General features: G+C 48.3%; 1 protein-coding gene across 2 annotated transcripts in view; it reads left to right on the top strand.

The window, feature by feature from the left end:
• The window catches only part of LOC138282983 (glutathione synthetase-like), a 268746-nt gene that overhangs the window by 231380 nt on the left and 14263 nt on the right, over positions 1 to 23103 (top strand). For both annotated transcript variants that reach the window (XM_069221071.1, XM_069221073.1), the window contains exon 11: positions 9191 to 9272. In XM_069221071.1, coding sequence (XP_069077172.1) covers positions 9191 to 9272 — 82 coding nt within the window. The remainder of the gene's footprint in view (positions 1 to 9190; positions 9273 to 23103) is intronic.

The following is a 23103-nucleotide window of genomic DNA, read 5'->3' as shown; positions in this document are numbered from 1 at the left end:
ATTGCATGTGAGCTGTGTGTGGTGATGGGCGTGCTAGGGATGGAGGTAGTGGCTGAGGATGTTGTGCATGCAGGTGTGAGTGGAGACGAGACAGGGAGGGAGGAGGACGACGTGGAGGAGGGGGACACAGTGGAGGCAGTGGATGTTGCTGGGTCTGCATGGGGATGGTGCTTGTGTCAGTTCCTGTGGGATGTGTGGTGCTTATGTTTGCCATGTCCACTCTTGTGTGTTGATGTGTGTGAATGCTGGTCTGATGGAGGGCTTGGGATAGGCTGAGGTACAGGGGAATGGGTCTGGGTAGTGGAAGTTAGAGGGGGGAGGCTGGACACAGGAGCAATGGCTACCATCAGTGCTGAGGCCGGAGCCCGAAATGCTCTCTGTTGGGCTGCCTGCCCAGAATCAACTCCCTCCAGGTATGCATTTGTTTGTTGCAAATGCCTCTCAACACCCTGGATGGCATTCAAAGTGGTAGATTGCCCAACAGTGAGGGATCTCAGGACGTCAATAGCCTCCTCACTGAGGGCAGCAGGGCTGACTGGGGCAGAGCCTGAGGTGCCTGGGGCGAAGGAGATGCCCACCCTCCTGGGTGAGCGGGCACAGAACACACGCTGAGGGCCTGCTCGGAGGGCGGTGCTGGTAGGGGGGGTGGCGGCTGTACCTGTTGATGCGGGGGACACAGAGGAGCCTGCCACAGCAAGGGAACTCCCATCAGAGGAGGAGCCGCTGTCACTGGTGTATGCTCCTGTCCCCGCCGTGGAGCTCCCCTCACCCTCCGTCCCACTGCTGGCTTCAGACTCCATTGCTTTACCCTCCAGGGCCAAGTGGTTTGCAGCTCCCTCCTGCTCTGGTGCCAATGCTCCTCTGCCTGATGATGCTATTGTACACAAGAACAGGGAGACCACAAAAAGGGGGGGAAAGACAGAAGAAAAACATGTTCAGTGCATGCAACTACCGTTGGCGGACACAACACACAGGGAGCAGCCCTCAGCACTACGCCATGAACTAACAGTTCCTAGAAAATTCCCCTGACCATGGGGTATGAGGCCTAAGCCCAATTGCTGCACACCTGGAAGTCACAGGAGCCTGACTAGGTGTAGATGGCTCTTACCACTAGTGGGGTTGGGGTGCCACATAGCCTGCCTCACAAGGGACCTTGCCTACCCAGTTCGCCCTGGCCTAGGGGAACCCACTGCCCACCTCCCCCACCCAGACACCTCGTAATGCGCGCAGTCAGCTGAATGAGAGTGTACTCACCCCCTTGTGGCTGCCGTGATGCCCTCAAGCGCCCATTCAACTCCAGATATGCCACTGCCAGGATCCGGGACATCAGGGGGGTCATGGTGGGATGGGCACCACTTCCACGTTGGGAGGCCATCCCCAGCTGGGCCTCCTCCGTCTTCTTCCTCCAGCGGCGCAGGTCCTACCATCTTTTACGGCAGTGGGTGCTTCGTCTGTGGTAGACCAGATACCCTTCTTCTGGTGGGTGCTGACCTAGAGGAATGGTACAGGGGGAAAGGAAATTACTCACCCATCCGGACCGTCATACTCATTGGCCACTAGTTCCCACCCATGCCCTGATGCACATACACTTACCATCCGCACATGCAGGCCTCTGCCCCCCCCCCCATGTATCTTCCATCCACACCACTCAAAGCAGGCATTGCCCATGCAGCATGCTCACAGTGTACTCACCTGTTTGTCTGGAGGACCGCACAGTTGCGTGTTCTGGGGGAGGACCCCATCCACTAGTTTCTCCAATTCCTTTGAAGTGAAGGCAGGGGCCCTTTCCCCAGACAATATAGCCATCGCCGCTTCCAGACACTGGTCACAGCAGCACTTGCAGTGTAGGTCCTCTCCTGTTGAAGGTCAGGTATCAAGTGAGTTGACAGAAAGAAAATGGCGGTCACGTCCGCGGCAGTGCGTAACGTCACCGCCGGCGTACATCATCATTGGCTCCTGGGACCCATAGGGCCCAATGTTAACCAAAGCAGAATTGAGCTGCGGTCTTCGACCGCCCACCGCGACACAGTTACCTCATATCCCCTGTCCCACCTTACAGGTCAGGCAACCGCCATTTCAGGGGACCACATGGGATGGATAAAAACTGCGACACACCTATCTAGGCTGGGAATACAGACAGATCCTGGCACATTGCGGATTAATAATGTTTCTGCAAATAACACATTGTGATACCTCAGTGTTGGATGACTTTCTGCTCGCCTTTCTCCTCCATAGGGCACATATGCTGGGGCAGGTGATGAGATGGCGGCATCCTCCGGTGTACAGACCCCTGGTGGACCTGTCGACAATGGAAGAGAGACACATCATATTCACATACAGACTTGATTGTGCAACAATCCTGGAACTGTGTGCCCAGTTGGAGCCAGACCTAATGTCCGCCAACCGCCATTCCACAGGGATACCCCTCTAGTGCAGGTCCTGTCTGTACTCCATTTCCTGGCCAGTGGGTCTTTTCAAACAACAATGGCCATGGCATCAGGGATGTCCCAGCCAATGTTCTCTAACGTGTTGTCGAGAGTGTTGTCTGCCCTGCTGAAACACATGCGCAGCTACATCGTTTTCCCTCAGGTGGAGGATTTGCACACAGTGAAAGGTGACTTCTATGCCATGGGACACATCCCCAACATCATTGGTGCCATTGATGGTACACATGTGGCATTTTTTCCCCTGCAGGAATCAACAGGTGTACAGAAACCGGAAGAGCTACCATTCGATTAATGTGCAGATGGTGTGTTTGGCAGACCAGTACATCTCCCATGTCAATGCCAAGTATCCTGGCTCTGTGCATGACGCTTACAAATTGAGAAATAGCAGCATCCCTTATGTGATGGGGCAACTCCTGAGGCACCGTGTGTGGCTAATAGGTGAGGCCAAGGTCCCAATACAGTTGACATAGGTGTCTGGGTATGGAGTTGTCCCTAAGGGTTAGTGTGTGTCTAACAGTTGTCCCTCGACATTTGCAGGTGACTCTGGTTATCCCAACCTGTCATGGCTACTGACCCCAGTGAAGAATCCCAGTACAAGGGCAGAGGAACACTACAATGAGGCACATGGGCGAACTAGGAGGATAATAGAGCGCACCTTTGGCCTCCTGAAGGCCAGATTCCGGTGCCTCCATCTGACAGGTGGTTCCCTATACTACTCACCAAAGAAGGTGTGCCAGATTATCGTGGCCTGCTATATGCTGCACAACCTGGCTTTGCAACACCAGGTGCCTTTTCTGCAGGAGGATGGGCCAGATGGTGGTCTTGTGGCAGCTGTGGAGCCTGTGGACAGTGTAGAAGAGGAGGCAGAAGAAGAGGATATCGACAACTGAAACAACATCATCATGCAATACTTCCAGTGAGACACAGGTAAGAAGATGTCACTGCTTCCCACATCTCATACTATTGTTGGAGCTCGCATAAGTCTGTCATTTTCACTCAGTGTATAGACACTGACTTGTCACTTTGACTTTCCATTTCACAGATCTGGGTCCCACTTTGTGCCCTCTGCTATGTTTACTCCTGACCTACAGCTGTGTTACATTGGTATGTGAACAAGTAAATTGACATTGCTATGATCCATAGTTTTTGCAATTACACATTTGTGAAAGCACACACTGACACCAGATTGTTTTGTGATTGAAATGTGTTTATTCCTGTGCAAATAAGTGGAGGGGGTTGTAAAATGGGCTGGGGTGATGGTGGAGGTATGTCCATGGCAGAGTCCAGTCTATTTGTTTCATAGGTGCATTGTCCAAAGGGGCATAGGAAGTGGAGCAATGGCAGTTTAAAGATGGACAGGGTGACATAGTGGGACAGAAGGGTGATATTCAAGGGGGTCTTATTTCCTGGCGGGGGTCTTGCCAATGTTCTCTCTCTTGTTCCTGGATCTCAGGGACTGTCTGCAGGTGGTTCTCCATCTGCAGGGGATGGGGTTCTGGTGTCCTGATGTTCCTGTGGCGGTGCCTCCTGTCCACTAGCGCCGGCAGAGGTGGAGGGCTTTTAATCGTCCAGGCTAGAGTCAGGGCCCCGTTGGTGTGCCACTGTGTTCCTCCTGATGTTGAGAAGGTCTGCCAGCACCCCTGCAATGGTGACCAGGGTGTTGTTAATAGACTTCAAGTCCTCCCTGATCCCCATGTAGTGTTCCTCCTGCAGCCGCTGGGTCTCCTGAAACTTGGCCAGTACCATGCCCATGGTCTCCTGGGAATGGTGGTAAGCTCCCATGATGTTGGAGAGTAACTCGTGGAGTGTGGGTTCCCTGGGCCTGTCCTCCCCCTGTTGCACAGCAGTCCTCCCATCTTCCCTGTTATCCTGTGCCTCTGTCCCCTGAACCGTGTGCAAACTGCCACTGCCCCCAGGTCCCTGATCATTCTGTGTTAGTGGGGTTGCCTGGGTTCCCTGTAGTGATGGACACACTGCTGATTGACGTGTCCTGGGGACAGAGGGATGGGCCCACTGGGTGGGTGCTGTGCTGGTGTTTCCTGAAGGGGGAGGCTCTGTGGCGGTTTGTGACTGTGTCAGGGGACCTGACTGTCCTGAGGTCCCTGATGGGCCGGGCTGGTCATCTTGATCCAGGCGTGCAGAGCTGCTGTCATCACTGTGGGTCTCTTCTGTGGGGGGACTGGATATGTCTGGCACCTCCTGTCCGGTGACGTTGGGTTGGGTCCTGTTCGGGTGTAAATGCATAGTTATTGTATCTGTGTGTGCCATCTTGTGCAATGGGTGAGTGACCCTCTACTCCTGTGCTTGCATTATTGGCTTGGTCTTTGTGTGATTGGTGATTTTGGGGCATGAGTGAATCTCTGTACTGGACATGCTTTGGTGATGGGTCTCCGTGCATTGGTGTTACATGCAGGGCTTGGCTTTGGGATGTGTGGGTTGTGTTAGTGGGGTATCTGTGGGTTGTTGGGGTGATGTGTGTGAGGGTAAGGGTGGCGGGACGTGATGGCATGCAGGTAGGGTGTGGGGGATAAAGTAGTAAAGATGTGTTTTACCAGAGGCCAGTCCTCCTGCCACTCCTGCAAGGCCCTCAGGACGCAGTATTGCCAAGACTTGCTCCTCCCATGTTGTTAGTTGTGGGGGAGGAGGTGGGAGTCCACCGCCAGTCCTCTGTACAGCAATCTTGTGTCTGGATACCACTGAACGCACCTTCCCCCGTAGGTCGTTCCACCGCTTCCTGGTGTCATCCCGTGTTCTTGGATGCTGTCCCACTGCATTAACCCTGTCAACAATTCTGCACCGTAGCTCCATCTCCCTTGCAATGGACATCTGCTGCACCTGTGTTCCGAATAGCTGTGGCTCTACCCAGGGGATTTCCTCCACCATGACCCTGAGCTCCTCCTCAGAGAACCTGGGGTGCCTTTGAGGTGCCATGATGTGGTGGGGGTGATGTGTGAGGTGGTGTCTGTTGTGATGTGTGAGGGGATGTGTTGGTGTTTGTTGTTTGAGGTGCGTGGAAGTTGTGTAAGTGATGGTGTTGTGTGTCTGTGGATGCTGGTGTTGTTTTCGGTAGTCTCTCTCTCTGGCCTTCTTTCAAGATTTTGGTAGTAAGGGTTTGTGGGTGATGTGGGTGTGTGCTTTATATTGGATTGGGTGTGTGGGTGTGGTGGGTATATGTGTATCAGGTGTGTGTATTTCAAATTGTCCAGTGTGGTTGTGTTTTGTAAATGTGTGCGCATTTTGAGCGCGGCGGTGTATACCACCAAAGGAATACCGCGGTTGAAAGACCGCCACGTTGTTTCGTGGGTCATGGTAGTGTGGGTGTATTCCTGTTGGCGTGACTGTGTCGGTTTTGTATCACCAGTTTATCACTGACCTTTGGTGTGGGAGACTTGTGTGGGTGTCTGTATTGTGGCGGATTCTGAGCTGTTGGTCGTAATACCTGTAGAGGAATTCTGCGGCCGCAGAGGTATGTTGACGGTCTTCTGCACGGCGGAAAGCGGGATTTACCACCAGGTTTGTAATGAGGGCCTATATTCTGTTGTGTCCTTGGTCACTAGGACAATAAGAAAGGCACATCAGTATGCACCAAGTTCCATACCTACACAAACAATAACTCATCTTGTGTATCTCACATTGGCCTTCTCCAATATTCATGGGAGATGACTGACTCCAACACATCAACTTGGCACTGTAACAGGTATGAATCTGCTCAGGACTCACCCCTTGGTAGCTGCTGTGTTCCCCTCAACTGCCTATCAAGGTTGGGGTATGCCACCGCCAGTATGTGGGCTATAATGGGGGTCAGGGGACAGCTCCAGCGGGACCTCTGCAATCTTCCGGGCCCAGCATTTCAGGTCGACCCACCTTTGCAACAGTGGATGCTCTGCCGCAGATAGTCCCTGAGGATCCACAACTTCTGGGTCATGGTGCTCCAATTCCCTTGCTTCTGATGGGTGTTGATTTGTGCGAATGCAATAGACAAATGAAGAGGTCAGATTTGTACTTTTCTAGGGTAACTCATTGTTTAACACATATTAAAGAAACACCTAGCACAGGTATTTTGTAATTGTCAACACACAACACACAACATGTGAGAGCACAAGTACAGGGACATCAATACACACTTTTGGAGTCATCTGCTGACTAAGAAAGCACACTGACATTATGTAGCCCAGGACCAGCCAACATGTACTGTGATGTGAGCCACTAAGAAACACAACACTCCATTGTGACCTTCCAAGGGTAAGTCTTTTTGGGACGCCGGCTTGGCATCCTGGAAGTCTGACAGCCAAACTCACAATCAGGCCCGATGTCTATATTTTTAGAAAGATGTTCTCCAGTAATCTGACAAGGAACTATGATATTCTGTATCCTGAACCTGGGAGGGGGCAAGATGTGGGTGGACTATTGAAGGTTGTGGGGGTCTAGTAAAAGTGATTGGGATTTCCGAGTGAGCTCTGTGTAGTTGGCTGTGATTGCTGGCTGCTCCTTTCAAGTAGAATTAATGTTGAACTTACCTGTAATTCCTTGTACAGGAGCACCTTATTTACTAGATGAACCAAATGTTCTTCTAAAAATAAATCATGAATCCACCTAGCAAGGTCATGGTTATAGCACGATTACTATGCAATTGTTTAGCAAAGGCACTATGAGACACTATGAAATCTTTCCCCAGTGCTGCCAACTAAAATAACCTGATGGTTCAAGGACTACCAGAAAATGTAGGCGCAGATTTAAGAAGGCCTAGTGCCTCCTTGTGCCATAGTAGCGTAATTTCTTATGACGCTACTGTGGCCCAACGCGGCCAAAGGTGTTGCACCAGATTTACAAATTGGTGCAATGCATGCACCCCTTCTACTCCCTGCCTAATGGTTACCCTTGTTTTGTAGGCACCTTAACTATGCAGGACTAAAGATGAAGTGTTCATGATAGATACATAAGAAACCTCTTCCAGGTTGCCTGCAAATTAAGCACTACGGATACCTATAGAAACATGCATTACAGTCATCTGTTCCTTTGAATGTTTAACCTGTTATTCCTAAAGCCTGCTTGCACCTGCAGCCTTGGAACACTGCAGGCTCGTTCTGGTAACAAACAAATAAGCAACTGATCTGTGTACATCTGACCCCGGGTGACAATGGAATTCTTTGAGATTTTTGCCAACACATATCATACCCCTGGAGAGGGTGGAGAGCTCATTGCCTGTGCACAATTCCCAGATACTTTGGGCCATATTTACACTTTTTGACGCACAACTGCGCCAACGCAGTTGTGCGTCAAAAAATTTAACGCCGGCTAACGCCATTCCAAAGCGCCATGCGGGCGCCTTATTTATTGAATGACGTTAGCCGGCGCTGCGGACTGGTGTGCGTAAAAAAAATGACTCACACCAGGCAGCGCCGGCGTAGGGGAAAATGGAGCTTGGGCGTAAAAAAATGGGGCAAGTCCGTCTGAGGCAAAAAATCTGCCTCAACCCATTTTTTTTTACTCCCAACCCCCATTGAAATGACTCCTGTCTTAGCACAGACCGGAGTCATGCCCCCTTGCCCAATGACTTCTGTCCCCTGGACACGGTCATTGGGCATAGTGGCATGTAGGGGGGCACAAATCAGGCCCCCCTATGCCACAAAAAAAGTACGGAAAAATATACTTACCTGCACTTACCTTAATGTCCCTGGGGTGGGTCCCTCCATCCTTGGGCGTCCTCCAGGGGTGGGCACGGATGGCAGCGGGTGTCCCTGGGGGCATGGGAGGGCCCCTCTGGGCTCCTTCCGAGCCCACAGGTCCCTTAACGCCTGCCCTGAGCAGGCGTTAAAAAATTACGCAAAAGTGGCTGGACGTCATTTTTTTTGACCTGCCCACTCCTGTGCGTCATTTTTGCACGGGAGTTTAAATATGGCGCACAGGCCTGGGAGTCATTTTTTAGAAGGGAACGCCTACCTTGCATATCATTAACGCAAGGCTGGTTCCCCCTTCTAAAAAATGGCGCACATGGTGGAACTTTGACGCCCGCTGCGTCGGACGTCAAAGTATAAATATGGGGCAGTGTTTGCGCCGAATGTGCGTCAAAAAAACCAACGCAAATCCGGCGCAAACAGAGTATAAATATGCCCCTTTGTCTTAAGTGCAGAGTATGATAGGACTCACTTTTGTTGTAGTATTTACCATTGTAGGTGCAGTCTATCTTTTTTTCTCTAAACATGTTTTACAATATTTGTCCTTCATTCACAGAGAGTACCACTTAAATCTGTGGATCCTGAAAAACGCTACTTGCAGTTGTCTCAGGATTCTGTTCCACCCACAAATCACAGGTGGATCCCAATGAGTTCCTCATTAAAATTACTCAACATGGATTCAATCAAAAATGGGAGGGAATAACACTTACTGACATACCAGCACTCAGGTCACCCAGATATATTGTTGTCAATGCAGTATTTGATTTAATTGCGTTTAGTTGAATGTATTTGCAGTATTCGCCATAGCTCTAGTCTCTTGTTGGAGGATGTTCTTCTTGTTAACAGATGTTTTTTCCAAGTGCTTGTTTTGCATTTCAGCTTCCAGAGTTATATTTGATGTCACTCCTCTCAATGAGGCCTTAACACGCAATGATGTCCTAGGTTGGCATATAATAAGTATATTACTAGAATAAATATGTGACATTTTTCTGCTGTAAATACATTGTAAATAAAGTTAGAGCGAAAAGTAAATGGTCTTCCACTGGTTTCTATTTTCCTTTCCAAAAGAGTGAAGAAGGCGATAAGAATGCTGCAATGGCCATCAAGAATCCCGAACAATTTGTGCTCAAACCTCAGCAGGAGGGAGGAGGTATGGCACCCCTCGTTTATAGTACGTTTGAGTTAAGAGTCACATAGTATGTGTCCAAAGTCCCTTAGAGACATTTAGTAGAAGGGACTCCCTAGTCTACTGTACATGTGTGTTGGGATGGAACATTCAATCAGGTTGGTATAGGCAGAGTGACTGTGTTTGGAATCCAAAACCGATCTACAGTATTTAGAAATCATATTCAGTTTTTTTCACTAGCACAATGTTTGAACTGATGTCAAAACCCTTCACACATGAAGATAGCCTTATACAATACACAGAGGTTGTAACATTGAAATGGTAAAGTCATTTAAGGCCAGATGTATGAAACTTTTTTGCACTCACAAACAGTGTGAATCGTAAAAATCAGCGGTTTGCGAGTGCAAAAAAGTGGTCTGCAATGCATGAAAGGCATTCGCAGACCAAAAATGAGAAATCGCAAAAAATTCTATTTTTTGCGTTGCGACCTGGTTTTGCGAGTCACAATTTGTGATTCGGTATTTCCAGTAGGAAATTGCGAGGTGCAAATTGTGAGTCGCAAAATCCAAGTCGCAAAGAGATGCATCAAAAAAACGCAAATTGCGATTTTTCGCAGAATGTCATTTTGCACATGCAAAATGCCATTATCTGAAACCAGGTGGTAACCTGGTGCAAAATTTAAAAATGCACTTAAAATGCATTTTTAAATTGTACATGTAAAGCACATATGCCCTTTTGGCATGTGTGCACCTTACATGTCCCCCAAAATAATTTTGGGGTGCAGCAGAGGGGGCCTTAGGCCTCCAGCACCTTGGGGTTTTCCATTTCCAAAATTGCGATTTCTGGTTCAGAAATCGCAATTTTGTAAATGCAAAATATTTGCAGATATGGGCCAACAGGCCCATAGCTGCGAATGGGGCCGGTATCGCAATTTGCGATTCGGTAATAGCATTTGCGATTTTTAAGAAATCGCTATTACCGAATCGCAAATGTGATACATGGCACTTTGCAAGTTGGAAATAGCGATTTCTTAAAAATCGCTATTTCCGAATCGCAAAAGGCCGTGATGATACATCTGGCCCTTAGTGCTCATTTCTACAGATCACAATGTCAAGGGTTTGAAATACCTTTGAGGAAATATACTGTTGTTTGAGATCCTGTTCTAGAGTGCAAGAGGTTGGATTAATATTTGAAGGATTGAGAGCCCACCTGAAATAGTAATCACAATCCACGTCAGGGTGAAACACAACAGTCAATAGGTAAACTTGTGCTTAACCATCTTGTAGCTTGACACTAGGATTAACTTAAAGGCAATATGCAAATATTTATGCAGTCCTCAAATAGTAATAATATAATTAAATCTCAAACCAATTTAGAAAATGAAAGCATGTTTTAATAATAAAATAATCATAATGACACCAAAGGACAAAAAAAAACGAATAGCTAGAACCAGAGATATGAATTTTCAAAGTCCAAATTAAGCATAGTACCAAAAGCACAAATCACCAACTGTGGTCAAATAGTTGTTCTAGAATGGGTCAAAGTGAAAAGCTAAAGCCAAATGTAATGGAGTACAGATCAGAGAGTGACACCAGCTTTGCCCAAATAGCATGTTTACCTTCATCAATTTTCTCAAGAGAATGTGATCATCAATGAGTCACTAGCCGGTCGACCTTTTCAGGTTGCTGAAGAGCGGGGTCTAGGCCTGGTCACAGACAAAGGCGGAAAAGCTCTGAGCAGGCGAAGTGTGACATTTGTAACCACGAAGGCTTTGACTTCGACAAGTTGGTACTTAGCATCAGTACCGATGAAGTCCTCTACGTTTGCACTTAGAAACTTTTCTTGAATTCTACTCTTTTTCAGCAGGGTAAACCAGCAAGTTAAATCAGACTGGCAATTAAATGTCAGTGGCTTTGGGTCGTGTGCAGTCCCGGTCTCCCACCAGTACCTTTGAGGAAAAGTTGCCAACAATTTCTGAGTCCCAACTTTTGTAGTTTGGTTAGGAGGAGTACTCTCTTTCCCCAGCTAGGGGTTCAGGACCTAGGGGTAACTTGGAGGTTAGGAGTCACACCAGTGAGGTCAGCAGCAGGTTCCAAGGCAGGCCCAGTTAGATCTGCTCAGCTGGGCAGTTGCAGCAAAAGGACTTTGAAGCTTGTTCTGGCCCTGTAGTTCAGATAGGGTGGCCAGCCCATGCCACTTCTGAGGTCCCTGGTTGAAGGCAAGCAGGTCTAGTCTTCCATAGACAGGTGAGAAGTCCTTCTTCTAGTTATTCACAACTCCAGGAGTGGTCTGAGGAAGGTACTAGGGATGTCACATATATGTTCAGTGCCAGCCTGTGGGCAGGGGTAACTCATGGCCACTTCATAACCAATGGGGATAAACATTTCCTGGGGTGACCCTACCCACGTTTGCAGCACTTCCTGCATGTTGTACTGTAAACTGTCCCCAGTGCCCATCTCTACCTAAAATCCAACAGGACAGAACCTTTCTTCCCCTGGTCAGACCTCCCTGTGCCCAAGCAGAGGTGTGGCTATGATAAATCAAATCAAATCAAATCAAATCCCTTGTGGTCACTCCAAACCAGTTCTGCAGAAGCTTTACTTCCCACTGGTTTTGGAAACAAACTGACTAGCAAGACTAAAGGGAGGCAGGACTAGGTGTGAGCTCCATCTGTCAGAGACAGGGTAGGTAGCCTGGAAGCATATTTGTGGTTGTTCCAAAACTGAAATTAAGCACTATGAGTTGTTCTAGTATACTCCTGTGTTTTCCTATGAGAGAGCCAGCCGTGCTGAAGTGAAAAATGACTATGGAGGTTTTTTCACTGTCAGGACATTTAAAATATTAAGGGCCTGACTACAACTTTGGCGGAGGGGGTCAATAAGTCCCAAATGTGACAGATACCCCGCCCGCCGTATTACGAGTCCACTGTATCCTATGGAACTCGTAATACGGTGGGCGGGATATCTGTCACATTTTGGACGGATTAACACCCTCCGCCAAAGTTGTAATCAGGCCCTAAATATTTATGTCCTAATGTGGGCATCTATGGCCTACCTAAGAGGTGATTTAGTATTACAACTGAAAGGTTTGGCATGCAAAAGGTGTATTTTGCCAGATTGAAATGGCAGTTTAAAACTGCATACTAAGGCTACTGAGGCAAGCCTGGAGACATGATTTGCAGTGATACTGCAGTAGTTGGCACAGAGAGTGTTGCAGCCCAAAAGCATTTAATTTAAAGGCCCTAGGTACAGATCATACCATGTACGAGGGGTTCGGTAAAACGAGGTCAAAATCTGGGGGAATGCCATGAAAATGACAGTCATTTCCAACATAGTGGTCCTTGGGAGGGCTCACCCAGTTAGATCACCTTAGCTCCTAGGGATGCAGATAAAACTTACAATTGTGGTAAGAAAAGGGAAGGGACTGGTATCTCATGTCCATTTCTTTTGACTAAATGTGACAGAACCTGTTGGAATATCTCTTGCATAGAACTCATTACTGGAAGAAAGAACACACTAAATAGGTACCCATAACCTTGTGGGGATTATGATATTGTAAAAGGTGTTCTTAACTGGACACATATATTTCAACAATATATAGAGGGTGATTTAGACTCTGGCATCTGATATGTTATGCCTTTGGGACATTAAAGTGTCTGCCTTCCAAGTGAAGGACCATCTGCTGCATTGAGAGAACCCGGGCAACAGTGTGGATGTACTTTTGTCAAAACTGAATGCTTTCTCGCCACCAAGTGGTTGCACCAATGCCCAAGCCTTCAAAGTATGTTTTTATTTCTGAAAAAAAGAAAAAATGTCCAGCAAGCATAAGGAGTTGTCTACGTGTTCATGTGGCCATTTCAGTTTTTCCTGTGTGGCATGGTGGGCCCAGATAGGGAAGACTAACAACAGGAAGATTGCCCTAAGTATGTTGGACTTAACAACATACTAAAGGCAGCACATATAGGTAGATGGGCCACCATCAAAGACTGTGTTGCAGTGGAGGCTTCACTGGCAGTTCCCCACCTTTAATCAGGACCAGGAGAATTGCAAATATGGTAGGGCATGAGTCATTGAAATTTATAGCATGGCCCCTGCTCTTCAAAACTCAACATGAGATATGGCCTCAACAAAGCTCTGGCTCTGACTCTCGATCACAAGCCAACCATTCATGTCCTCCCAGCAACCCTCCTGCCTTTCCAGAATTATCCAAACTGGTGATCCCCCAAATATTTCTCTATCAACTGGTCCCATCCAAGTATCACCACATTTTACTTACTCTTCCTTCCCTCATGTATGTTTGATGTTTCCACAGATAAGGTTTTGGTTCCCAGTCCGCTCAGACATATTCAAGCAGTAAATACTACAAAAGAATGTATAAAATGCAAGGATTAAGCAAAAGAAAATGACAGCTTCAGTACTGTGAGACCTGGCATCCTTGGTGTGGTCTCCCCTGTATTTTTTGTCTCTGCTTCCCATGATTTGACTGTGAGCTGGACTTTTGCTGTTTTTGCTACTCTGGGTGCTTTACCACTGCTGACCAGTACTAAAAGTGCAAGTGCTCCTGTGTAAAGTGTATGTGTAATTGGCTTTTCCATGATTGGCATATTTGATTTACTAGTAAGTGTAGGAAAGTAGCCACTTTCTAGTTTGGTTACTGTTGGAAATGGCCTTTCTGCAGGGTCACCCCGAAACTTTTTGCCTTCCTCCTTCTCTTTTTCTGACCTCATTTTTGCTGGCTTTAGGACTCTGCGCACTTTACGACTGCTAATCAGTGCTAAAGTGCACATGCTCTCTCCTTAAAACATGGTGACATTGGCTCATACCCAACTGACTTATTTAATTTTCTTGTAAGTCCCATGTGCTCAGGGCTTGTAAATTAAATGCTACTAGTGAACTGCAGCACTGGTTGTGTCACCCACATAAGTAGCCCCTTAACCATGTCTCCGGCCTGCCTCTGCAGTGCCTGTGTGTGCAGTTTCACTGCCACTTCGACTTGGCATTTAAAAGTACTTGCCAAGCCTTAAACCCCCCTTTTTCTACATATAAGTCACCCCTAAGGTAGGCCCTAGGTAGCCCATAGGGCAGGGTGCTATGTAGATAAAAGGCAGGACATGAACATGTGTGTTCTATATGTCCTTGTAGTGTAAAACTCCTAAATTCATTTTACGCTGCTGTGAGGCCTGTTCCTTTCATAGGATAGCATTGGGGCTACCCTCATATACTGTTTGAGTGGTAGATCCTGATCTGAAAGGAGTAGCCAGGTCATATTTAGTAATTCCAGAATAGTGATACAAAATCCTGCTTAATGGTGAAGTTGGATTTTATATTACTAGTTTAGAAATGCTACTTTTAGAAAGTGAGCATTTCTCTACACTCAAATCCTTCTGTGCCTTCCACTCCACGTCTGGCTAGGTTTAGTTGACAGCTCCCTTGTGCATTCACTCAGACACACCCCAAGCACAGGATTCACAGCCTCACTTGCATACATCTGTAATTTGAATGGGTCTTCCTGGGCTGGGAGGGTGGAGGGCTTGACACTTACATGTCAAATACAGTAACCTGCCCTCACACAAAGGACTGCCACACCCACTACTGGGACCTTGGCAGACAGGATGGAACTGAAAGGGCACCTTGTGCACTTCTAAGCCACTCTTTGAAGTCTCCCACACTTCAAAGGCACATTTGCATATTTAAGCAGGGTCTCTGACCCTACCAACTCAGACACTTCTTGGGGTGGACACTCTCCTCACAGACACTTCCTGGAGAAGAGCACCTGAACCAGAACCTGCATCCTGCCAAGAAGAACTGCCTGGCTGCCCAAAGGACTCACCTCATTGCTTTCTGTGAAGGACTGCTGCCTTGCTGTTGCCCTGCTGCCTTGTTGCTTTCTGTCTGTGGTGAGAAGTGCTCTCCAAGGGCTTAGATAGAGCTTGCCTCCTGTTCCCTGAAGTATCAGGACCAAAAAGACTTCATCTCTACAGGACTCCTTGTGTGGCGAAAATCGATGCACAGCTGGCCAAAAATGATGCACAGCCTGCACCGCAGTGAAAAATTCAAAGCGCACCGGAACACGCAGCCCGACTTTGCAATGAGAAGATCGACGCAGCGCCAGCGCAGCGACCGGAAATTCTACACACAGCCCACTGGATCGAAGCACAGCCGAGCAGGAATGACGCAGCCCACTTCCAGAGAGGAATCAACACAGTGTCTGCCGTGCAGTAGAAATTTCCATGCAACGCCCACCGGATCGACGCAGCCCATGTGACTTCATCCTGTCAGCACCGGAAATCTACGCATTGTCCCCGGGGCATTCGAAAACCCCACAACTTGAAGGGGATCCACGACCGAGCGCCAGAAATCGACACACAGCCGTCCCTGCGTGAAAACTAAACAATGCATCACCATGTGCGACCCGCCTCCCTTGTTTTCCACGCATCTCGTCCTCTGCGGTTCTTTGCTGAGATTTTGAACGCAAACCATGTACTTTGTGCTTGAAAGAGGCATTTATTGCTTTTAAAAGACTAAAGACATTATATATCCATTTTACAGTGATATCTCAACATATACTTATTGCATTTTAACGTTTTGACCTACATTATATAAGATAAATATTATATATTTTTCTAAACACTCTGTGGTGTATTTTTGTGGTGCTATACTGTGTTATTGCCTGATTTATTGCACAAATACTTTACACATTGCTTTCTAAGTAAAGCCTGACTGCTCAGTCCAAAGCTACAAAATGGTGGGCACAGGATAATTTGGATTGTGTGTGACTTACCCAGACTAAAGTGAGGGTCCTTGCTTGGACAGGGGGTAACCTGACTGCCAACCAAAGACCCCATTTCTAACAATTACCCCCAATTTTGACCTGTTTGGCAGTGTGTTTGACTGTGTTTACTGGGATCCTGCTAACTAGGTGGAGGAAAGTACCTTCTTTCTTGGCATGGTTACCCTCATATTCTGCCTCATGTCAGTGTGCTTGACTGTGTTCAATGGGATCCTGCTAACCAGGACCCCAGTAGTTATGCTCTCTCCTTTAAATTTGCTTGTTGGTTATTGTTTCCACAGTATTTCACCCACAATTTGCATACGTAGGTCCCTAGTGTATGGTACCTAGGTTCCCAGGGAATTGGGGCTCCAGGGGATCCCTATGGTCTGCAGCATATATTAACCACCCATAGGGAACTCATGCAAAGGCTTTTGCAGGACTGCCATTGCAGCCTGTGCGAGAAGGTGCAAGCGTCCTATCACTGCCATTTTTTACTACCCCATGTCACTTATAAGTCACCCCTATGGCACGCCTTCAAGTCCAGAGGTCAGGCTGCAAGTACCTGTGTGTGAGGGCACCCCTGCACTAGCAGAGGTGCCCCCATGAACTCCAGGCCCATTTTCCCAGACTTCGCGAGTGCGGGGAAACCATTTTACGCATGTACTGGAAACAGGTCACTACCTATGTCCAGCTACATAACAGTAACTCCGAACATAGGCATGTTTGGTATCAAACATGTTGTAATTATACCCCAAGTCTTTTTCAAACGTTGTTTGTATGATTCCATGCACTCTGGGGGCTCCTTAGAGGTCCCCCAGTATTGTCATTTCAGCCTTCTGAGGGTTTCCAGGCAGCCCAAGCTTCTGCCACCTCCCAGACAGGTTTCTGCCCTCCTGTTGCTTGAAAAGCTTGAGTCCAGGAAGGCATAACAAAGGATTTCCTTTGGGAGAGAGGTGTTACAGACTCTCCCTTTGGAAATAGGTGTTACAGGCTTGGGAGGGGTAGCCTCCTCATGCCACTGAAAATGCTTTGAAGGGCACATGTGGTGCCCTCCTTGCATAAACCAGTCTACACCGGTTCAGAGACCCCCAGTCCCTGCTCAGGCATGAAACTGGACAAAGGAAAGGGGAGTGACCACTCCACCGGCCATCAACACCCCAGGGGTGGTGCTCAGAGCTTCTCCAAAGGGTCCCTGAGTTTTGCCATCTTGGAGGTTGGCAGGGAACTCTGGGAGCATCTGAGTGGCCAGTGCCAGCAGGTGACATCAGAGCCCTCCCTTATGGGTACTTACCTGGTTAGGTGACCAATCCCCTTTTCAGGGCTAGTAAGGGTCTCTCCTTTAGGTGGTTCCTCAGATTCAAATCAGAAGACTCCAGCAGGAATCTTCTTCATCCTCCACTTTGACTTCTCACTGAAGAAACTGCATCTGGACCCTGCAGGAGCTGTACAAGCTTCAACAAAGAAGGAGAACACCTTCTGCAACATTGTATCTTCAGCTCCTGCCAGCAACTGCAACTGTTTACCAGTCGTGCATCTGCTGATGACAGCCCATTTTCAGCCTGCACCAGAAGAGCAAAGGAATCTCCCTCTGGGTGAAGGAGTCACTTCCCTGCTTCAGCAGGCACCAACTGCAATGATGACCAGCTGCGTGGAACCCCTTTCCTGCTTAGCTGCATGGATCCTGCATCACAAATGGTGGACTGAAGTGGTACCGACGGTCCTCATGTCCAACTATCTAACATTGGTGGAGGTAAGAGCTTGCCTACCCACGCAAGACAGTACCACTGTGCATGGCATATTTTACAGCTGCCAAGGCTTGTTAGCATCCTTCCTCCAAGTCCTTCATGCTTCTTGTAGCTCCGGCCCCCAGCACTCTATCCTGCAATGCACAGCTTCCTAAGTGGTTCTCCGGCAGCGTGGGAGCTTTTATCGTTGTGCTGCCTGGGCCTCTTTTACACCTTCCTTGTCCCCATTCTTTGGGACTCCTGTGCGTGCTGCCTGGTCTTCTGTGAGCTCTCTGAGTTGCTGAGAGTCCCCTCTGACTCCTCCCCCAGATAGAGTCCACCTGGTTCTTCCTGGTCCTGGACAGTGCCTTTTCCGCTAACCGTGAGCTTTGTGTGTGCGAAGGCTTGTTAGCGGACTCATCTCTGACTTTCTCTACTTGGGTGCAGAACTGACTGTTCTTCTTCACCAGTGTTTCTTCGTTTGTACCTTCATCCGGGTTTGCAGGGGCTCCTTTTCGTCCTGGACTTTTCTGTGCTTCTTAGACTTGGTCTCCTTCTTCCACAGATTTCCTGGCTCAAGAATCCACTGTTGGTGTCTTGTAGTCTCTTCTGATACCTGCATAATTCTTCTTTTAATTTCTGTGTGTCTTCTAGGATACTTACTTTGATTTATTCTGGCTTTCCTGGTCACTGGGGTGGTTTCTAGTACTTACCTTTGGGGTTTTCTAGTATTACCAGCTCCCCTCTACACACTTCACTTGCCTAGGTAGGAGACCGACTTTCTCATTCCACTTTCTTAATATATGGTTTGTGCTCCTTACGCCCATTTCTAACTATTGTTATTTTCACTAATTGCACTGTTTTCTAACTGTTCTTATGCCTATTTCTGTATACTAGTGTATATAATTTGTATATTACTTACCTCCTAAGGGAGTATAGCCTCTATGGTATTTTTGGTATTTGTGTCACCAAAATAAAGTACCCTTATTTTTGTAACACTGAGTATTTTCTTTCATGTGTGTGAGTACTATGAGACTACAGTGGTATTGCCTGGGCTTTGCATTTCTCCTAGATAAGCCTTGGCTGCTCATCCACAGCTGCCTCTAGAGAGCCTGGCTTCTAGACACTGCCTACATTTCATTAATAAAGGAAAACTGGACCTGGTAAAAGGTGTAAGTACCATAGGTACCCACTACACACTAGGCCAGCCTCCTACAGTAAGTCCCTAGAAAAGTGCACTAGAGGTGCCCAGGGCCTGTAAATCAAATGCGACTAGTGGGCCTGCAGCACTGGTTGTGCCACCCACATTACCAGCCCTGTAAACATGGCTCAGACCTGCCACTGCAGTGTCTGTGTCTGCAGTTTTAACATGCCAATTCAACCTGGCAAGTGTACCCACTTCCCAGGCCTAAACCTTCCCTTTTTATACATGTAAGGCACCCCAAGGTAGCCCTATGGGCAGGGTGCAGTGTAAGTTAAAGGTGGGACATGTACTGATGTGTTTTATATGTCCTAACAATGAAATACTGCTAAATTTGGTTTTCACTGTTGCAAGGCGTATCTCTTTCATAGGTTAACATGGGGGCTGCCTTTCAATAACTTTAAAGTGCAGATGTCCTTTGAGAGCAGATGGGAATTTGGAGTTTGATGTCTCGGAACTCAAAATTTAAAAATACATCTTTTGGTAAAGTTGGTTTTTACTTTGTCAGTTTGAAATGCATTTTCTTGCTTAAACCATTCTGTGACTCTGCCTGTTTGTGGATTTCCTGTCTGGGTCAGTTTGACAGGTGGGCTTTTTGTGAGTCCCCTCTAGATAGTGAGACAAAGGGTGTTGGGGTGTAGCCTGCATATTTTGATGAGCCATCTGTGCTACAGTGGAGGGAGGACTGGTCACTTACACCTGAATGGGCTGTGCCTGCACTCTCACAATGCAGTCTCCAAACCCCTGGTGTGTGTCTGGGGCCTGACCTGGGCAAGGCAATATCTTGTGAACAACAGAGACTTTCCTTTGAGGTTTTCATACTTCAAAGGCAGAAAGGGGTATTAATAGTAGACCTAAAACCCCAGACTTTAGATTTCTTCAAGATCAGCTTTGGATTCAAAAGGAACCTCAGCCAAGGAGAAGAGATAAAGAGCTGAGTAGAAGTGCTGTCCCTGCCTGTGACTGTTCTTTGTTGGGCTATCCCGCATTTGCTGCTTCTGCCTGTGAAAGGAGACAAAGACTGGAATTTGTTGTGCATTCCTGCTTGTGAAGAATCTCCAAGGGCTTGAACTGAGCTTGCGTCCTGTTTTGAAGTCTCAGGGCCATCAAAGACTTCCTCTGCCAGCACCTGGACACTCTGCTGAGAATCCTGCCCTGTCAAGTGAAAGCTGAATTTGGCAGAACAAGATTTGAAATACACGCACAGAACGCCATGTGGGAAAATATTTGACACACCATCTGGAACACGGATGATAAAGGATGCACCACCGGATTCGTGGCTGTAATCAAAGCTCCACCTGTATCGCAGCTGGGAGATCGATGTAACCACTAGTGGCTGGTGATAATGACGCAAACCCCACACAGCGTGGTTTTCTACCACCGTGCTACAGGATTTTTCACGCATCATCCCTGGGCGTCAAAGTCATCCAGACCCTGTGCGGATCCGAGGTGCTCCGCCCAGAAATCGACACATCGCTCTCTTGCAAGGGCGAGAAAATTACACATCGCCGACCCGACCGGAGAAGAAACAATGCATAGCCTCACTTGCGAGTAAGGAAATGGCACATCGCTGACTTTTCTGATGCACACTCGCCCCTTGAGCTTTATTTTTGATGCAAGCAAGGTACTTTGTGTAAAGTCAATGTTTCCATTGTTTTCTATGGAGTAAGACACTTAGGCCCATATTTATACTTTTTGACGCAAAACTGCGCTAACGCAGTTTTGCGTGAAAAAAATTAGCGCAGGCTAACGCCATCTGAAGCGCCATGCGGGCGCCGTATTTATTGAATGACATTAGCCGGCGTTAGCCGCCGGCGCCGTCTGGTGTGCGTTAAAAAAAACGACGTACACCAGGCAGTGCCGGCGTAGGGGGATATGGGGCTTGGGCGTCAAGAAATGGGGCAAGTCAGGTTGAGGCAATTTTTTCGCCTCAACCCGATTTGCGCCATTTTTTTTTCACTCCCAACCCCCATAGAAATGACTCCTGTCTTAGCAAAGACAGGAGTCATGCCCCCTTGCCCAATGGCCATGCCCAGGGGACTTGGTCATTGGGCATAGTGGCATGTAGGGGGGCACAAATCAGGCCCCCCTATGCCACAAAAAAAACTTACCTGAACTTACCTTAATGTCCCTGGGATGGGTCCCTCCAGCCTTGGGTGTCCTCCTGGGGTGGGCAAGGGTGACAGTGGGTGTCCCTGGGGGCATGGGAGGGCACCTCTGGGCTCCTTCAGAGCCCACAGGTCCCTTAACGCCTGCCTTTTGCAGGCGCTAAAAAACGGCGCAAAAGCGGCCATACGTCATTTTTTTTGACCCGCCCACTCCCGGGCGTGAATTTTGCCCGGGAGTATAAATCCGACGCACATGCCTCAGAGTCGATTTTTTAGACGGGAACGCCTACCTTGCATATAATGAACGCAAAGTAGGTGTCCACGCTAAAAAATGACGCTAACTCCATGAACTTTGGCGCTAGACGCGTCTAACGCCAAAGTATAAATATGGAGTTAGTTTTGCGTCGGAATTGCGTAAAAAAAACCGACGCAATTCCGGCGCAAACGGAGTATAAATATGCCCCTTACCCTCATTACAACCCTGGCGGTCGGTGATAAAGCAGCAGTAATACAGCCAACAAGCCAGTGGTAAAAAGAAAATGGAATTATGACCACAGCGGAAAACGCCCACACAGACAGCCACTTTATCACACCGCCAACAGCCAGGCGGAAGACACTGCTCCGCCCACTGTATTACAACAGGCCTATCCGCCACCTTTTCCGGGTCGGTACCAATGACAACAAAAGCACGGCGGAAACAGATCTCAGAAGTCAGAGGACTCACCTCTGGACACTCAGGGAAGAACCAAGCCACCATGGAGCCCGAACTGCAGGTGTTCCCCATGCAGGTATGCCTCCTCCTACACCAGGAATACCAACGCCGGCGACAACCACCATGGTGAGTACTGCCACCTAGCACATAGGGGAGGGGGGAGGAAAAAGAGAGTGACACACACACGCAACACCCCCACCCCCAACAACATACACACAAACAGATGCAACAACATCATATATCCCCCCCATACACCTCAGGAATAATGCAAGGACAAAAGGAAGTAATTGAAGTGAGTGTAATAAGATAAAATTCTAGAAATACTTCAAAACAGTATTTACAGATATACAATGGAGGGACACTGCCCAGTCCATAATATCCGTGGGCCACAGGGCCATATCACATAGGTGAAGGCCCCACTTGACTCCTGCCTCAATATGGAGAGAACACTGCTGGGGCATCAGATCGAAAATACACAGGCACCTCAGGGGGAAGAGGAACGGGGGGCACCTCAGCCGGATGATGGTACAACACCACTGCTTCTGGAGGGGGCCACATGCCCATGACTCTGTCCTGGGGAGTGCAAAGTCACAGTCTCTCTAGTGGGTGATCTGCCCACTGCTTGTCCCGGGGAGTGCAAAACCACAGTCTCTCAATCAATCAATCAATCAAACATTTGTAAATCATGCTACTCACCCGCTAGGGTCTCTATGCGCTGATGGAGGGGGGAAAATTGCTACTGCTCGGATTCCAGGTCTTGAGGCGTTTCCTGAAGGTCAGGAGGTCCTGGGTCTGTTGTAGGGGGACTGGGAGGGTGTTCCAGGTCTTGGTGGTGAGGTGGGAAAAGGATCGGCCACCGGCTGTAGTTCGATGGATGCGATGGACGGTGGCGAGGGTGAGGTTGGCAGAGCGGAGTTAGCAGGTGGGAGTGTGGAAGGTGGAAGGTGAGTCGCGCGTGGAGGTAGGCAGGGCCTGTGTTGTGGAGAGCTTTGTGGGCATGGATGAGGAGTTGAAGGTGATCCTCTTGGTGAAGGGGAGCCATTGTAGGTCTCTGAGGTGAGCTGAGATGTGGTTGTGGCATTGGATGTTGAGGATGAGGCATGCAGAGGCTTTCTGTAGTGGGTGGTCTGCCCGCAGTTTGGTTCTGGGAATTGTAAGGCTACAGTCTCTCAAGTGGATGGCTTCTCCACAGGTTCTGGAGGGGGCTTTGTGCCCAGTGTGCTTCATCCTGGCAAGGAGCGGGTGAGTGGATGCCTTTTTCCACTGGTCCACCTCCTGCAATGTCAGCGGAATTACCTCATTTCTACCTGTCCCTCCACACAGGTCAGGTGGCTGCCAC

This window comes from Pleurodeles waltl, chromosome 2_2, assembly GCF_031143425.1.
Source record: "Pleurodeles waltl isolate 20211129_DDA chromosome 2_2, aPleWal1.hap1.20221129, whole genome shotgun sequence".
NCBI lineage: Eukaryota > Metazoa > Chordata > Amphibia > Caudata > Salamandridae > Pleurodeles > Pleurodeles waltl.
The sequence above is the reverse complement of the archived record's forward strand: the minus strand, read 5'-3'. Positions and strand labels throughout refer to the sequence as shown.